The sequence below is a fragment of the Triplophysa dalaica genome, chromosome 11 (assembly GCF_015846415.1).
Source record: "Triplophysa dalaica isolate WHDGS20190420 chromosome 11, ASM1584641v1, whole genome shotgun sequence".
Taxonomy (NCBI): domain Eukaryota; kingdom Metazoa; phylum Chordata; class Actinopteri; order Cypriniformes; family Nemacheilidae; genus Triplophysa; species Triplophysa dalaica.
In genome coordinates, this window is record NC_079552.1 from 5,378,160 (window position 1) to 5,392,635 (window position 14,476).

General features: G+C 35.8%; 1 protein-coding gene and 1 pseudogene across 1 annotated transcript; one reads left to right on the forward strand and one right to left on the reverse strand.

Moving 5' to 3' along the window:
* Positions 1–4,015: 4,015 nt before the first annotated feature.
* Positions 4,016–8,929, reverse strand: LOC130431957 (glycoprotein hormone beta-5-like). The gene is made up of 3 exons (XM_056761173.1): positions 8,840–8,929; positions 4,485–4,667; positions 4,016–4,207 (listed from the first exon to the last, which is right to left on the reverse strand). The coding sequence occupies exons 1-3, from the start codon at positions 8,927–8,929 to the stop codon at positions 4,016–4,018; spliced, it is 465 nt and encodes a 154-aa protein (XP_056617151.1).
* A 1,286-nt stretch (positions 8,930–10,215) lies between these two features.
* The window catches only part of LOC130431958 (nesprin-2-like), a 6,946-nt pseudogene continuing 2,685 nt past the window's right edge, over positions 10,216–14,476 (forward strand).

Consider the following 14,476-nt stretch of genomic DNA (forward strand, 5'->3'; position numbering starts at 1 on the left):
GTCTGTGTATTTATGTCTATCTGATGGTACATTTTACCTTTACAAATGTCAGCATTTATTTTGAAGGATCGTGATTTTTCTTTTCATTCAAATTTTGCAATATGTGATGTTTTACTACTGGTTTTGCCACTGTACTGTACATCTCCCTGTGGTTTCAAATGACTGTATTATATGCAACTTAATAAACATAGTAAATAACAAAAACATTATATTTTGTCCTCAGATGTATATTGACGATGCACTGAATTTATGCTGTTTTTACATAAAAATATGTTTTTTTTTATCTCTGTCTTAAAATGATCATGGACGAATGAACTTCAGTAACATGGAGATTCTTTGAAAGAACATGCAGAGTGACAGGTGCAAAAAAGAGCCAGGAACAGAACAAGGTTTGGCTGACTTTTACATTGTATAACCTTCCTTATAACATTAATGTAATTTGACAGGCCAAACTACTGATCACCTAATTTTTGGACAGAAGATTGAGTGTTCAGTTCTTTAGAATATAGTTTTTGTACAAACTTCACAGAGATCACAGAAATGAGTTACAACACTTCTTATTTTTTAATTGAAGCTTTGAACTTTGTCATTTTCTCACCCTTTTAAAATAGTAAGGATTTCAGAATTCCTGTTGATTACAGATAAACAGCTGTTTTGTGTTGGAAGGAATTTCTTTTTTCATGTCTTTTTCAGGTTGCAGACAGATGAAACTGCAGCTCTTCAGTACTGCGGATCGGTGGATTTTGTGAAATAAAGACAGATGAAGCTCTTGCCAGAAGTCATTTTTCAGGTAACTGTACTGCAGCTTTGCATCAAGGCCATAGGATTCTTACATTTTTGTGTAACTTATCTAAGTTTAAGTTAAACTCAATTACACATATTTTAAGCATGTCAGAGCATTAGCACTTTGTGTGGATGTGTGTTCTGAGGTGGCTAAAATTATAAAGGCTAACTGCCTATAAATAATTTAAAATATAAAGTAAAACTGTCAAAATCTAAAAACTTCTGAATTAGCAGAGCTTTGTATTGTATTTTTAATGCATTGTAAGTTGCTTTTAGGTAATAGCGTCTGCAAAATGCATAACAGTAAATGCTGTTAAAGAAATAATTTTGAGAGTTAGGGGCTACGACAGGAACAAACATAGTAGCTTTAAAAAAATCTGTATTTGTGTGTAACCCTTGCAGTGTTGGTTCTGTCATAAACATATAGAAGGTCATTAGATCCTAAAAGGGATCGTTCTTAATTTCATGCTTGATTAAACTCTGGTATTTAGTCTAGATTGACTTTTATTAATAGCTCAGCGTGGCTGTAACTTTAAGATAGCCCATATCACCATATTTGTAAGAAAGTAAACCTTTCAAAAGTGGCCAAAATCCCTTTAGTGGTTTACTCAAAGAGAGAGAAATACAAGCACCTTTGTAGAACCTATAAGGGAACTTTGATAATTGTTTTTAATTGTCCAGTAAGTGCTGTAATTTGATATTTAAGAATAAAAAAGTGTTTAAAAAGATTAAAACTATATTTTACAACTAAAAGATTAAACCAATTATATGATATAGGATAACAGTTCGCGTAAGAAGATTATACAAGTGTCTACAATACATGTCTTTTCTTTTTGATTTATAGAAGCTTATTTGCTTGAAAGAGCTTTGAAAGAGTCTATCTTGTACATAAATTGGGCCAGATTTAGAGCTTAACTGTTTGACAGTTAATTGAATAGAATTGATTTGACAAATGGTTATATGGGTATCAATCTAGGACAAAGATTCAGGGGAGTTTGACATTTCAGAGAATGCTGGTAAAGAGTACCGTAAAATAACCATCATGAACAACGTCTATCAAAAGTATTAGACAGGAAATCTGACCAACATCATGCAAACTCTGGGCATCAGAATTATCAGGGGTCAAAACCTGGAAAAATTATCTGGTGAGGTCAGAGATTAAGGGTGCTGAACTGTAAATTGTTTTTGCTATTGCTAGCTAAAATGTTGCATTGACAAATAAGCATCCAGAATGGGAACTATTCATTTTCTAATTATATATTTGTCATTATGGAGAGCATCTGGGTTTCCTAGAAGTCTATTTTAAAAGTAAACTACTATTTGTGAGTATGGAAAATATTGGGAATTAACTGTTGGTCCTAATAAATGTCATTCTGTATCTAAGCATATAGCAGAATTTGATCTCTGCAGCATATGTAACAAACTGTTCTCAGGGTGAAAATGGGGTAGGTAATAACCATTTGCGTTTGCTGCTCATTATGATGCAGGAGCAGGAGAGGAAATGTTTTTTTCCATCAATTTCACATTAGGAAGATTTACAATCATTTATCATGGAGGGACTGCTGCTGGCATATGTGACCACCCAGTTTTGCCAGGATCAGACATAATAGCATTCAATTCTGCAGCACATTGATGATAAAATTAGATGTTCACATATGTTGGATCTGTACTTTGTGCATATAAAGAGCAAATGGGCTGCTGCTTGTTTTAAATGAAGAAAACGTTTCAGTGTCACACATTGGTCTCCTCCCCTGATGAAGGCCAGACATATATGAAATTCAATACCTTTCTATATAAAAGATGACATTTTGAATAGGTCAGTAAAGTAAAGGCATTTGAATACATCCCACAACTTTGTTTATTGGAAATAAACATTAAAATACAGAAAGCGATATAAAAACTAGATCAGTGGTTCTCAAACTTTTTTATTGTGAGGCCCCTTTGCAAATACAGACTTAAAGTCTTATACTTGCAATTTTAATTAAAACAAATTCAGTTAACGAATCGAGGAACATCAGTTATTTAGGTTGGTAGTCTTATTTTTCTGACGTTTGATTGCATTAAAATTATGATAAATTCCCCTAACCTTGGATGCATAGGTACCAAGCTTTTTGAGAGTATTCAAGCCTTTTCCAGGGTCAGTTTAAATGGGTCTGGGTTTGTTGATATTCCCTGTTTAACATTTACATTTACATTTAGTCACTTGGGCAGACGGTTTTTACAGGGAAAATCCCCCTTGGAGCAACATGGAGTAATGTGTCTTGCTCAAGGACACACTGGTGGTGGATGCTGGGATCGAACCAGCAACCTTTGATTACCAGTTCAGTGGTTTAACCCACTAGACCACCATCTCCTCATCATGAACAACGGACAACGGTTTAACGGACAAGAGAAGTGGTGTGTTTATGTGCGTGTGTGAGTGCATGTAGGAAAGATAGAGAGGGCAGATGCTACATGCATGACCATTAATGACATTTAGAGAAGAACAATTTTAGCACCCTACAGGAGGCTGGACACCCTTCTGATACACCCGTTAGATCTAAAAGAGAATCTCTTCGTCCCCTGTTGTATTACTCACACATACTGTACATATGGGCTCATGTGTCATAGTCACAAGACATAAGCCTCTGCCAAGTACAGTACTTACAAGTTGAAAAAAACAAAGAAACTGATACAGAATACATATTAATTTTTCAAGAACAAAATAGCAATGCTGATTTTTGACAGGAGCCCCTGGTGTAGATAAACAAATACTGTTGAAACACAAGTCTGGCAGGTTTACATTACCCAGCATGCATTGTGCACATTTACGGAGGAGTTTTCTAACCACACACATTATTGCATATCGCATTATTTATTATGAATGCTTTAAAATACCAATAAGCGTGTGAGTTTGTAGTCTTCAATCAAAAGTCAGAAATTTCTAGTTTATTCTCGTCAAATTCTTCATATACCAAACAACTGTTAATATCAACTATTAAGTCCCCCGAGATATGAAAAAGCAACTCTGAACAAGGAAGTTTTCTTCTTGGATATAACTACTAAATATATGTTGTGTTTTTCAGGTTATGACAGATGACTGCAGGTGTGCTGTCTGAAATTTAATGACATTTTGCTCTATGCAGACAAAACAAAGGACAAAAATTAAAACAAGCAAGATATGTAGGTAAATCTCTCTCTCTTTCTCCCTCACACACATACACATATAGTGAATGTTGGTTTCTCCTGGGTTTTAGACAGAAGTGATGCATTCAGTGGTGCTGGTGAGACAGACCCCGCAGTCACACCGGATGGCCACTGGATAGGTGTAGGACGGGTCCACCTGGACCGAGCAGTTCGGCAGCTGTACCGTCACTAATCGGGTCTCATTATAGGTGCACACACGCTGATATGACTCGATGAAGGGCGGGTCTAGAATGGGCTTCTGGAGTTATGACAGATGAGAAAAGGGTGATTGGCCAATGTCTTGTATCACAACTTACAGTTTTTTTTCTGTGGCTGTACTTTTAAACTTGTTAAGTTAAATGTTTGATAATAAATTAATAAAAATCTTTCTATTATTCGGTTTTCTATTTGTTTTTCTCTATCCCTCCCCCTGTCTCTACTCTTTCTCTCTCCGTTTTTCTGTTTCCTTTTCATTTATTCATTCATAATTTATAGAGCGTGAGAAAATAGTTAAGTGGCTAATATAACATTCTTACTTCCCAGGTCTCGCAGCGCCCCCAGCAGGCATCAGTGGTGATGTGCATCCCGCCGCAGCCTGGTTTACGGGCCAGAAATGTGAATTCTCGCACGGCACAGCCAACGAAACGCTTCAGGTTGAGCACAGAGGCTTCAATATCACCCCCAAAACACAGCCAAACAGCCGGAGTCACACAGCACAGCTTTACATGAGAAAATCTGCCACACACACATTTACAAAGTCATTTCTGTTATTTCTTCAGTTTTAAAAGGTCAGCATGTGCTCTTGATAAAAAATCTATGCGATTCATGAACATCATTAAACAGTTTTTAATAATATTATTAATAAGTTTAGAGTTTTCAGAATCAGACAATAATACCTTTAATAATACATGTTTCATACCTTTGTGCTTCAGAGAAAGGAGCCAATGTAGTTCTCAGATCTCAGTAGTGCCACTTTTTCCTAAATAAAAAACAGTAAAAAATTATTAATACAAAAAATCCTTAGATTTGTCTTCCAGGTTGGTCTTTTGTTTGAGTGGGTTCGACTTATGCAAAGATAACTGAATGAAACATGCAGTAAGCGTGATCTGACTTTAGTTCTTACCTCTGCTGACTCAAATCTGCCATTTATTAGAAACGGCCCTGCAAACCCCACCTACAACAGCGCGGGGCTGTCTGTGTTGTGCCAGCTTCATTTGACAATGATAACAAGATGTCACAGGGAGACTGATGACAAAACATGAAGGAGCCGGAGTGTCCATGTGTTAAGTTCAGAGATTGATCCAGACCCTCAGGCATGTCTTACCTCTTAGGAGGAAAGAAGCTCTTTTTGTTCAAAGTCATCCACACGGAAATGAGTGGGAAGCACCTTCGTTCTCTAATCCATGGATTCATTTATTCACCATGAGGATCTATCTACCTCGCAGGTTACTTTACTGTAAGTATAGAAGAGGAGGTGTATGGGACAAGTTTAATGAGGCTTTAGGCACCAAACCTGTCCAAATGGTGGCAAAATTAAGATGTAATCTTATAATAATGAAAGCGTGATGGGTGCAATAATTTTTGCCAGCTTTATAGTTAATTACACATTTTAAAGACAGCTCGGTTATACTGAGATATTTCAGTAATTTTACTATCCTTATGAACAATAATCTTCATTGTTTGAAAGATTACATAGACCTGCCTGTGATATGTGTTATAATTACCTGTAGTATAGCCAAAAGGAACAGCAAAGACAGAACCAATATTATGAACATAAAAATGAGAAAGTAGTGGGTGAATGTTTATTTGCAGACAGTCCTTCCCATAATAAAAGTCTCTTTATTTTCATGAAAAAATAATACATTCAGTTTGGCTATAAAACTACAGTTTTTCCCCTGATCTGTGGGACATTGGATCTATGTACACATTATTTACTTTGATATCTGAAATAATCATTTTACAAAATGTTACTGATTTATGTATCGAGAACCCTTAAAGCCATCCATTTCTATTGTAGTTTAAATGTACAATATTCCTCCAGTGATGGATATTTTTGGGAGGCTAAACTTCTATAACATCCAATAGTCCACAAATCCGCCACTTATGTCCACTGATGTCATGCAGTCCCTAGGTATTTTTACTTTAATTCAGCATTTATTTAAAAAATAAATGCATAATGTAATTATTTATATGTATTTTCTTGGGATGAAAAAGCACTACCTCAGTCACCCTAATTCACAAACATCTTTTTCTTGAACACCCTTTTCTAAATCTACAGGGCACGGTATGGCTTTAATTGAAGTCAATTAAGTGAGTTGTTTTGATTCTTGTAAATGGTTTTTATTAGGCCCATTATAACCATTCTTTAACAATGACAAAAACAATAGTATTGAAATGTGTTTTTAGGCATAGCCTACTACAATATGACAGTATATTTTTGTGTACTTTAGGCCTATAACCAACCCATGTGTAAAGTTGTTACTGCTATTAACTATTAAGTATTCGTGAAATTTTAATGCATTGGGTTGTTGTGTCACATTCAACATTACCGTGTGTGATTTTAATTCGTGTAAATCACTTCTGCAGCATTATTACCCTCAACCATTATTAAATGTTCTCCATGAAAATGTATTCTTCAAAACTCCCCCTTTTCCTCTTTGCACTACCAAATAGCTTCTGTACGATTTTGTCACTTACTCTTGAAACATTCTCATATGAATCCATTAGGAATAGGCCTATATTTAGTTTTTTAATGAATATAAATGTAATAATCTCTCAAGCTGCTAAGGTCAATACAGCTGCATGTGTAACAATTATGCAAGAGTTAAAGTGTTTAAAGTGTTTATAATAGATTATCACGCACATACTAAATTGACCCCTGTTTATATGTACTTGCAAATTGTATAACACTGGCATTAATGAATATTGCTACATCTTGTTATGAAGTGTGTATTTGATAATTGTGTAGTATGTTTATCATTTAGTTTCAACTGCTGAACTGCTGCAGGTTTCTGAGTGGACGTTATAATTTAGAGACACCGAGGGGCGCGTCCGGTTACACGCGCACTCCGTCGTACGGATGATTCTCGCTTCGAGCGCAGCTAAACGGGAATATATACGCGTCACACATCGTTACACGCAGTGGTACGAGTTCCATAACGACTTATATTTGTTGTTATTGTTATTGACGATGGAGAACAGTCAACACTGAATGCGTAACCGTACGTTTGAAAGAGAGGTTCTTACTTTCCCCCAAACATGTAAGTATGAACTTTGAAGTTCATCTGAACATACCCACCTTGACAGTCAGTTTTAAGGTATTGAATAACATATAACTCACCATTAATCATAACCACATCATATTTAATTTGGTTAATTCTTGTTTTTGGTTGTTATTGTTTCTTCTATGTTTGCCCTCGCAACTTTATAACATTTCTTGTCCTCTAATTCAAAACACCAGTTAATTTGACATTTTTATATAAAACCATTATAACAGGTTAGGTTTGAAATATAATATAATATTACTAACAAGTCTAATATATACATACATGCCACTAGGTCATGGCATGCGTGTGTTTAATAGCTGAAATGTAAGCTTCTTATATTGAACGGTATTTGCAACAGGGTATTTGTAACTATTTTGGGCCGGTGGAGCGCGCAACACCCCTTTCGCGCTCATGGCATTCCGTGTGTCAAAGGTCACGCGGGTTATTATGTACTGGGTGTCCGTGAGCCTCTCATAAAGATTCAGTTTTGTAATTTTACAGCTCACACACGAGGACACAATTTGTTGTAATGTTTGTTATTTTTTTTATGTGGTCATCTTAATCAGATTGATTGATTTGCATTCTCATAAACCCTAAATCAAAGCGTATTCTGTTTATCATTAAAAGATGTTGCTTTCTCAGAATTGTTCTCTAAATTTAGTTGTCAGTTCTTTGTTCTTCTAAGCTCAGGCATAAAGTAAAATAGGATAGATTTGTCACTGTGTTGTGAAGGTGCTTGTCCTGTGGGACTGTCCTTCTCTGTATTGTGCAAAGTGTTATGGTGGTCAGTTCCAATGAGATTTATAGATCTTTTGGAAATGTATGTTGTTAATTGTTTCTCTGTTTTCAATCAATATTCATCACCTTTTTGTAATTGGAAGTCTAGCTCAAGATAGTACACATTCTTCCCTTTCTATAGAGTGACTTATCCCAGCAAAAGACACTCACACATTGAATATTGTTTTATCATGATTGGTTTATTTACGTGACTGTGCTTTTTTTATAATCATACACCCACAGTATATCATATCCCTTCACATATTTGTTGTTCTTTACTGCCATAAAATATATATATACAGTAGTAGTTTTGAGCCCCTTGATGGCACTGTTGTTCATTTATTGCTTTGATCCCGGGGATTTAAGATGATGTGCTCTTGGTTTAAATGAGTGTTTATGTACATTTTTTATGACCTCTTCACTTTACCAGCATTTTAGATCCTGTAGCGATGTGAATATGAATAGTGTTTAGGTTTGGTCTGAATAACCTGCTCTGTTGGCTTGGTTTGTACATGTCTGTCATGCTTAAATGGAAAAGTTTTAGAAAGGTCTTCTGTGTTCAGTGCCTCCACAGTCCCAAGGTTTTGCATCACCTGAGATCATAAAAAAATTACTAGTTTAATTAAATTAATTGTTTTCATTGAATTAGATTTGCTAAAGCATATCGCCAGGCTTATAAATGAGCCAATATTCAATTGATTATATGAGTCATTTACTAAAATGAATGAGGGTTGCAGGATGTACCTGTGATCATGTTTGTATAAGACATTATAACCTGTAAATATGTAACTGTAAAACTGCAACATCATCATATTTCCCCTCACAGATGCTGCAATGCTTCAGCTCACGTTCAGCTGACGTGTCTCTGTGGGAACCATGACATCAGAGAGGACATCTGGGGACTCGTCCCGTGAATCTGGCTCACGTCCACTGGACATCGATGATGTCCACATACTTCTGCAAGGTCAGACTAAAGCTCTGATTGAGCATAATGAAAAATATCTTTCTTTCGCGTTTGGTTTGGTTTGGTCATGATCTGTTTTAAATCTGTCATTACGTTTCTATTTAAATGTGATTTTTATTGGAATTGGAATGGCACTATGAAATTCATTCATTCATTGGACTTAATTTGACCTTTGTCCTTCTTGAAAGAGCAAATTCAAGTCATTTACGAGGCATCCAAAACAGTAAAGCTTTAAAGCATATTTTACCCCTCTTTTCTGTCTCAGATTCTGCTTGCCCAAAGATGTAATTATTGTATTGATATGGTTTTTTTTAAGGTAGCTATACATTTGTGGTTTTAGACTCAATTACAGTATATCAAGACAGAACTAAGCACTCTTAAATCAAATCAACAAATGACAATTTAACGCCTAAATGATAGTTTGCCACTTCCATTAAAGTTTGAATAACATTTAATACAATGGTACAAATATTTCTTAAAGGACAGGCATGAAAAATGGTTTTGGATTAACCTGTTAAACATGTCAGAGCTGTATTAATTTACATTTTATTGCAACTTCCTGGTTCTGCAACAGAATATTTATTTTGCTTTGGTGTAACTCTATGTGTCAACATCAGATGTGCGCTGTAACTGCTGTCATGTCAAATATTTATTTTGAATATCAACAAGTCTAGCATTTACTTCAATGAACGCATGAATTAAGAATACGGGACAGTCTTAAATAGATGGATTTGTTCTATGTATTGAATATTCACCACTGTCATACATAAACTTGCAGTTTTGACAAAAACAAAAGAATCATAGTTTAATATCACACATGTAACAATTACCGGAGCTACAGTACAATTTCTGATATAAGTTTAGCTATTGTACAGAAACCTTATAGCCCAAAGAAAAATATAAAAAATATCAGTTTTAGTGACATGGTTATGACAAAAATGATATGCGAAATGGTAGGATAATGTCATTAATCTCAAGATAAAGTGTTAAAATTCCAAGTATTCTCCTGATCATTTTAAAATGAAAACAAATTCTAAAGCTGATGTCAATATTGCTGAAAATGCAAATAATGTTTTTACATATGCATCATGTAGGGCTCAGCAGTTTTGCAATAAGAAACGCATTATTCACCACCTGTGTGGACATGCTGTGTGTGTGTGTGTGTTGGTGTGTGGGCATAGGTAAAGGGTGGAGCTTGTCTAAAACCTGCTGTACTGGCACTTGTTTTTGAATATCCTAGGTAAAGAAAACCAGGAACATTGTGCTGTGATCAGTATGTACAATTCAGCACTGTACATGTATTTTACACGAAAATGGTTTTGAAAAAGAATATAAAAGGGATTTAAATCAGAATTTGTTTCACTTTTGCACTTTATAACTTGGTTCAACTGCAAGATGAGGACAGTTGATAAAACATTGCTACCATTGCAATTTTCTACATGCTAATGCAGGGAATTCTGGACTAGTTAATCTGATTACTTCAGCATGGGTGAGTTTATCGTAACTTCTCTTATTTAAATTCCTCAAAATAATAGTTTCTATTTATTACTCTGTTCAAAATGCACTCTGGAAATTAAAGAGCATTGAGCATAATTCGGATTGGGACTCAATACTTTTTATGCATCACCAATATTGAGGGCTGCTTAATGACACATAATGTTTTTTAAAAGCCACCAAAAAGAAGTTACCTAACAGTGTGGGGGCTGAACGCCCATCTGAAAGGTCTCGAAAGGAGACACACAATTCACAAGGTGAGGTGCACATACATATGATAAAAATCTATTGCACATATTGGACAACATTGGCTGGCTGGTTATAAATAGTTTTTATCAACATGAAACATCACTTGACTTTAAAAAAAAACATTTTATTTAGTGGTGGTAGCACTGTATATTTAAGTTCAAAGGTTTAACTTCACAGGGTCATTTCATTACAATATGTGGATGAATGTCCCTGAATGCATTTTTTTAAAAACTGTCACCCGTGTTACGAGTCTTCACTTTTGTTTCGCTCTGTCATTTTATGATTGTTTCTCCTCCTTCTGTTGTTTATTCAGAGGAGTTGTCTCTAACGATTTAAAACTGCACCTCTCAAAAGATATTACACCGTACAAGATGTGCAACTTTGTTGAATGGAAACATTCCAGTCTGTTCTGTCATTATGTTTCTGCAGAGTTCATTTAAATAGGTCAGCAGAGAATGGGAGGGTTCGGCAAGAAGCTTTTGTTGTTTTGAATTCTTTGTCAGCGAGGTGGTTTACACACCTTGACTAATAATTCAGGCTATTGTGTTTTTTCATTCTCAGCACATGTATCGGTGTGTGTGTGTTTGTTTTGATTTTGTGTTGTGAGGAAACCTATAATTTTTTTGCTCAATTCAAGTCTGTCAAAGATACAAAATAAGATAAATAGGCCTACATGAAATTTGATTCCAGTTTTTAATATTAATGTTTGTCAAATAATATAAAAAATATAAAGATATTTTTACTATTTTTTTAAGTAATGAGTCATTATTTTGGACTTCTTATTGGGGTCTAATGGGTAATCTTAGAAGTCCCAAACTTGATCTACATCCTGTTTTCAGTGAAATCTAGGAATATGCATTCTCATGGTGGGCTCTCACATCGATATAATTTATACTGTGAATTAATTAAAATATGAATCTTAGTACTTTTGCTCCTAAGTATGTGCAATCCCTGGGATCAAACCCATGACCTTGGCGTTGGTAGAATCATGCTCTTACCACTGAGATACAGGAAAGCATTTTTACAGATAGTCTCTTCCTTCTATTTGTGGGTCAGTGGCTCAACAGCAACACTTCTGAGACATTATCCTGATATAACTGAGCTCAGAGTCTTATTCATAGTGAGTGTGGCCATGTTTAGCAGCTAATAAGGGGGAAAGTTCATTTAGAGTCACTGCAGGCTTGTGACGAGAGTCCGGTAAAAGATCAGGTATGTTCCATGGGTTTGCAGCAATAGTAGTGATCACACACTTTTCTTGTTTGATTAAGAACAGAAAGTTTTTAACTTGAAAATCAGGTCTGAACGCAGGAGTAAGATATTATGGAATGAGGCAAGACTCTTTTGAAGCTTTTGTGCTCGTCGTATTTTGAGAGGTTTTAGGAAGAGGATAAAAGAAGATTGTTGGAAAATATGGATCTTCACACAGCTGATGACCTCAATGACTTTGTGCAACTTTATGATGGTAAACGTAAATTGTGCTGCATTTTACAAACATTTAGCAAACAACATGTACGAGATGTAAAACATGTAGCCTACCACATTTGTGTGTACAAAGTTATATAATGTGTATATGAATGAATGAATTTGCTCTTAAATCATATTTATTTATTTTAATAGAATTTCACATACCTGTATAATGTCATTCCATTACATTCATTTCATTTGGGGGAGTGTGTAATTCCAATATCACAGATCTTAAATATTCAAGATGGAGAAACCAAGCCAGTTTGTCATAACACCCTCCAAAAATGTGGAAAATGACTGCACCTGTTTCCTGCACATTCATGTATACCATCTAATTTTACATCATGTGAATTGAAAAACAGCCCATAGCGATTTAATGCTGGAAATCTTGTATGTAATTGTATCAGGTGTATGTTTACTCCATGTATGGAGGTTGGGTTTATGATGTTCTCCTGTGTGTTTGGCCCTCAGTGGAACAGGAACAGATTCAGAAGAGAACATTCACCAACTGGATAAATGCCCAGCTGTCCAAGGTGAGGGTTAAAGTTCAAGAGCTCTAAAACCATAAGCTATGCGCTGTACTGTATGTGACCGCTTTAATAATATGTAGCTGAAAATAAAGTTTGCATTTAATAAAAAACAAGTGAGTTTTCGTCGTGAGAAACTGAATCACAGATAAATGAGATACACATAGGTTTGCTTTAGTCATTCCTAAAGGTTCACCAATAGCTTTGAGGGGTGTGCAAGGGGTAAATATAATTTTCTCAAACACGGCCTGGGACAGAAAGACAGACAGCAACAGTTGCCGCCAAACAGGCGCACACACACATACTCGTGAACACTCATATTCACACATATACCCCGGACCACTGCTACTTACATTACAAATTATTTTATTATATCTGTTAAAGGAAAAAAAATATAAAAAATACTATATTAAAGTAATTGAAATCTATTCAGAATCAATTTTGAGCATAATGGGAATTAATAAGCATCATGTAATATAAAAAAAACTTCATTTGCAAGTATACTGTACTTTCTATAGATTTTGCGCTGTACCGTGACTAAACTTGGGTCTCTACTACTGTATATTGTGTACATTTATCTTGTGCTGATTGTTCTTCATATGTGATCATGCACTCTTGTTCTCAGAGGAGGCCTCCGGTCACAGTGCTTGATCTTTTTAATGACCTCAGAGATGGATCCAGATTATTGGACCTGCTGGAGGTGATGAGTGATCAGAGAATGGTGAGTGTTAACTTACTCATTGGTGGTTTAACATCATGGTGGCAGTTGCTGTATGTGTCCATTTTTTATATATTTATTATTCTGAAACTAAAAGTTCTGATCATTGGACTAATTAATTATACATCAACTGTGTATGTAAAATATCTGTATCCTCGCTTTGCTTCAGAATCGGGAGAAAGGAAGGGGTACGTTTCAGCATAGAACAAACATTGAGAAAGCGTTGGAATTTCTCAAAAGGAAATCGGTAAGAGGCCACAGCACTGGGTTCACTGGAAAGGACTATTCTGTCTAGTTAAAAGAATGACACCGTGAGTTAATACAAACCTCCACGGTTTAACTACTGTCTATTTTGTAGATAAAACTGGTCAACATCAATGTCTCAGACATCATGGATGGAAAGCCTTCCATCATTCTGGGTCTGGTGTGGACCATTATCATGCACTTTCATGTAAGTCAACCTCCGATCCCCAAAAACGTAATAAAAGAAAAGGTATATTATAAAATTGTTTGATGTTTATTTTTCTGGTTGCTCTCCTATCTTGTTTAGATTGAGGAGCTGGCAAGCACATTGTCCTTCAGTTCTCGCCAGCCTTCTCTGGAGTCGTTGGCAAGTCTGGACTCTCGTTCGACCAGCAGCAGTGCCCGCAGCAGTCCAGTGCCACCCCATGGTTCACCCCTGCATGCCCGTTTTCGTGTATCTGCCAAAAAAGCCTTGCTGCTGTGGGTGAGAGAGCAGTGCCACAGGTGAGGAACATAAATCAACAATATAGAATGTATTAATGTAAATAGAGGCATTTCGTACTAGACAATCAGAACTGTCAACGAGTAACCTTTTCCCCAAATTAAATCATTTGCCAGTTCTACAATGTTAAATCATTCTGTTTCTCTCAGGGCTGGTTGTACTCTGAATGTGAAGGATTTTAAGGGAAGCTGGAGGAGCGGAGTGGTGTTTTGGCGATACTCTCTGCTCTTAGGCCCAACTCAGTGAACCTGACTAGAGCCCGAACCAGAACCAACAGACAAAACCTGGAAGAGGCTTTTCTCATCGCTGAAAGAGAACTTCACA

What these genes read in the sequence shown, in the direction of transcription:
- LOC130431957 (XM_056761173.1), bottom strand. Translation starts at nt 8,929, where the DNA reads ATGTCCAGTGGACGTGAGCCAGATTCACGGGACGAGTCCCCAGATGTC. An exon ending in CAGAGACACGTCAGCTGAAC is followed by an intron (nt 4,668 to 8,839) that starts GTGAGCTGAAGC and finishes TCTCATGTAAAG; the next exon opens with CTGTGCTGTGTGACTCCGGC. An exon ending in GGCGCTGCGAGACCTGGGAA is followed by an intron (nt 4,208 to 4,484) that starts GTAAGAATGTTA and finishes TCATAACTCCAG; the next exon opens with AAGCCCATTCTAGACCCGCC.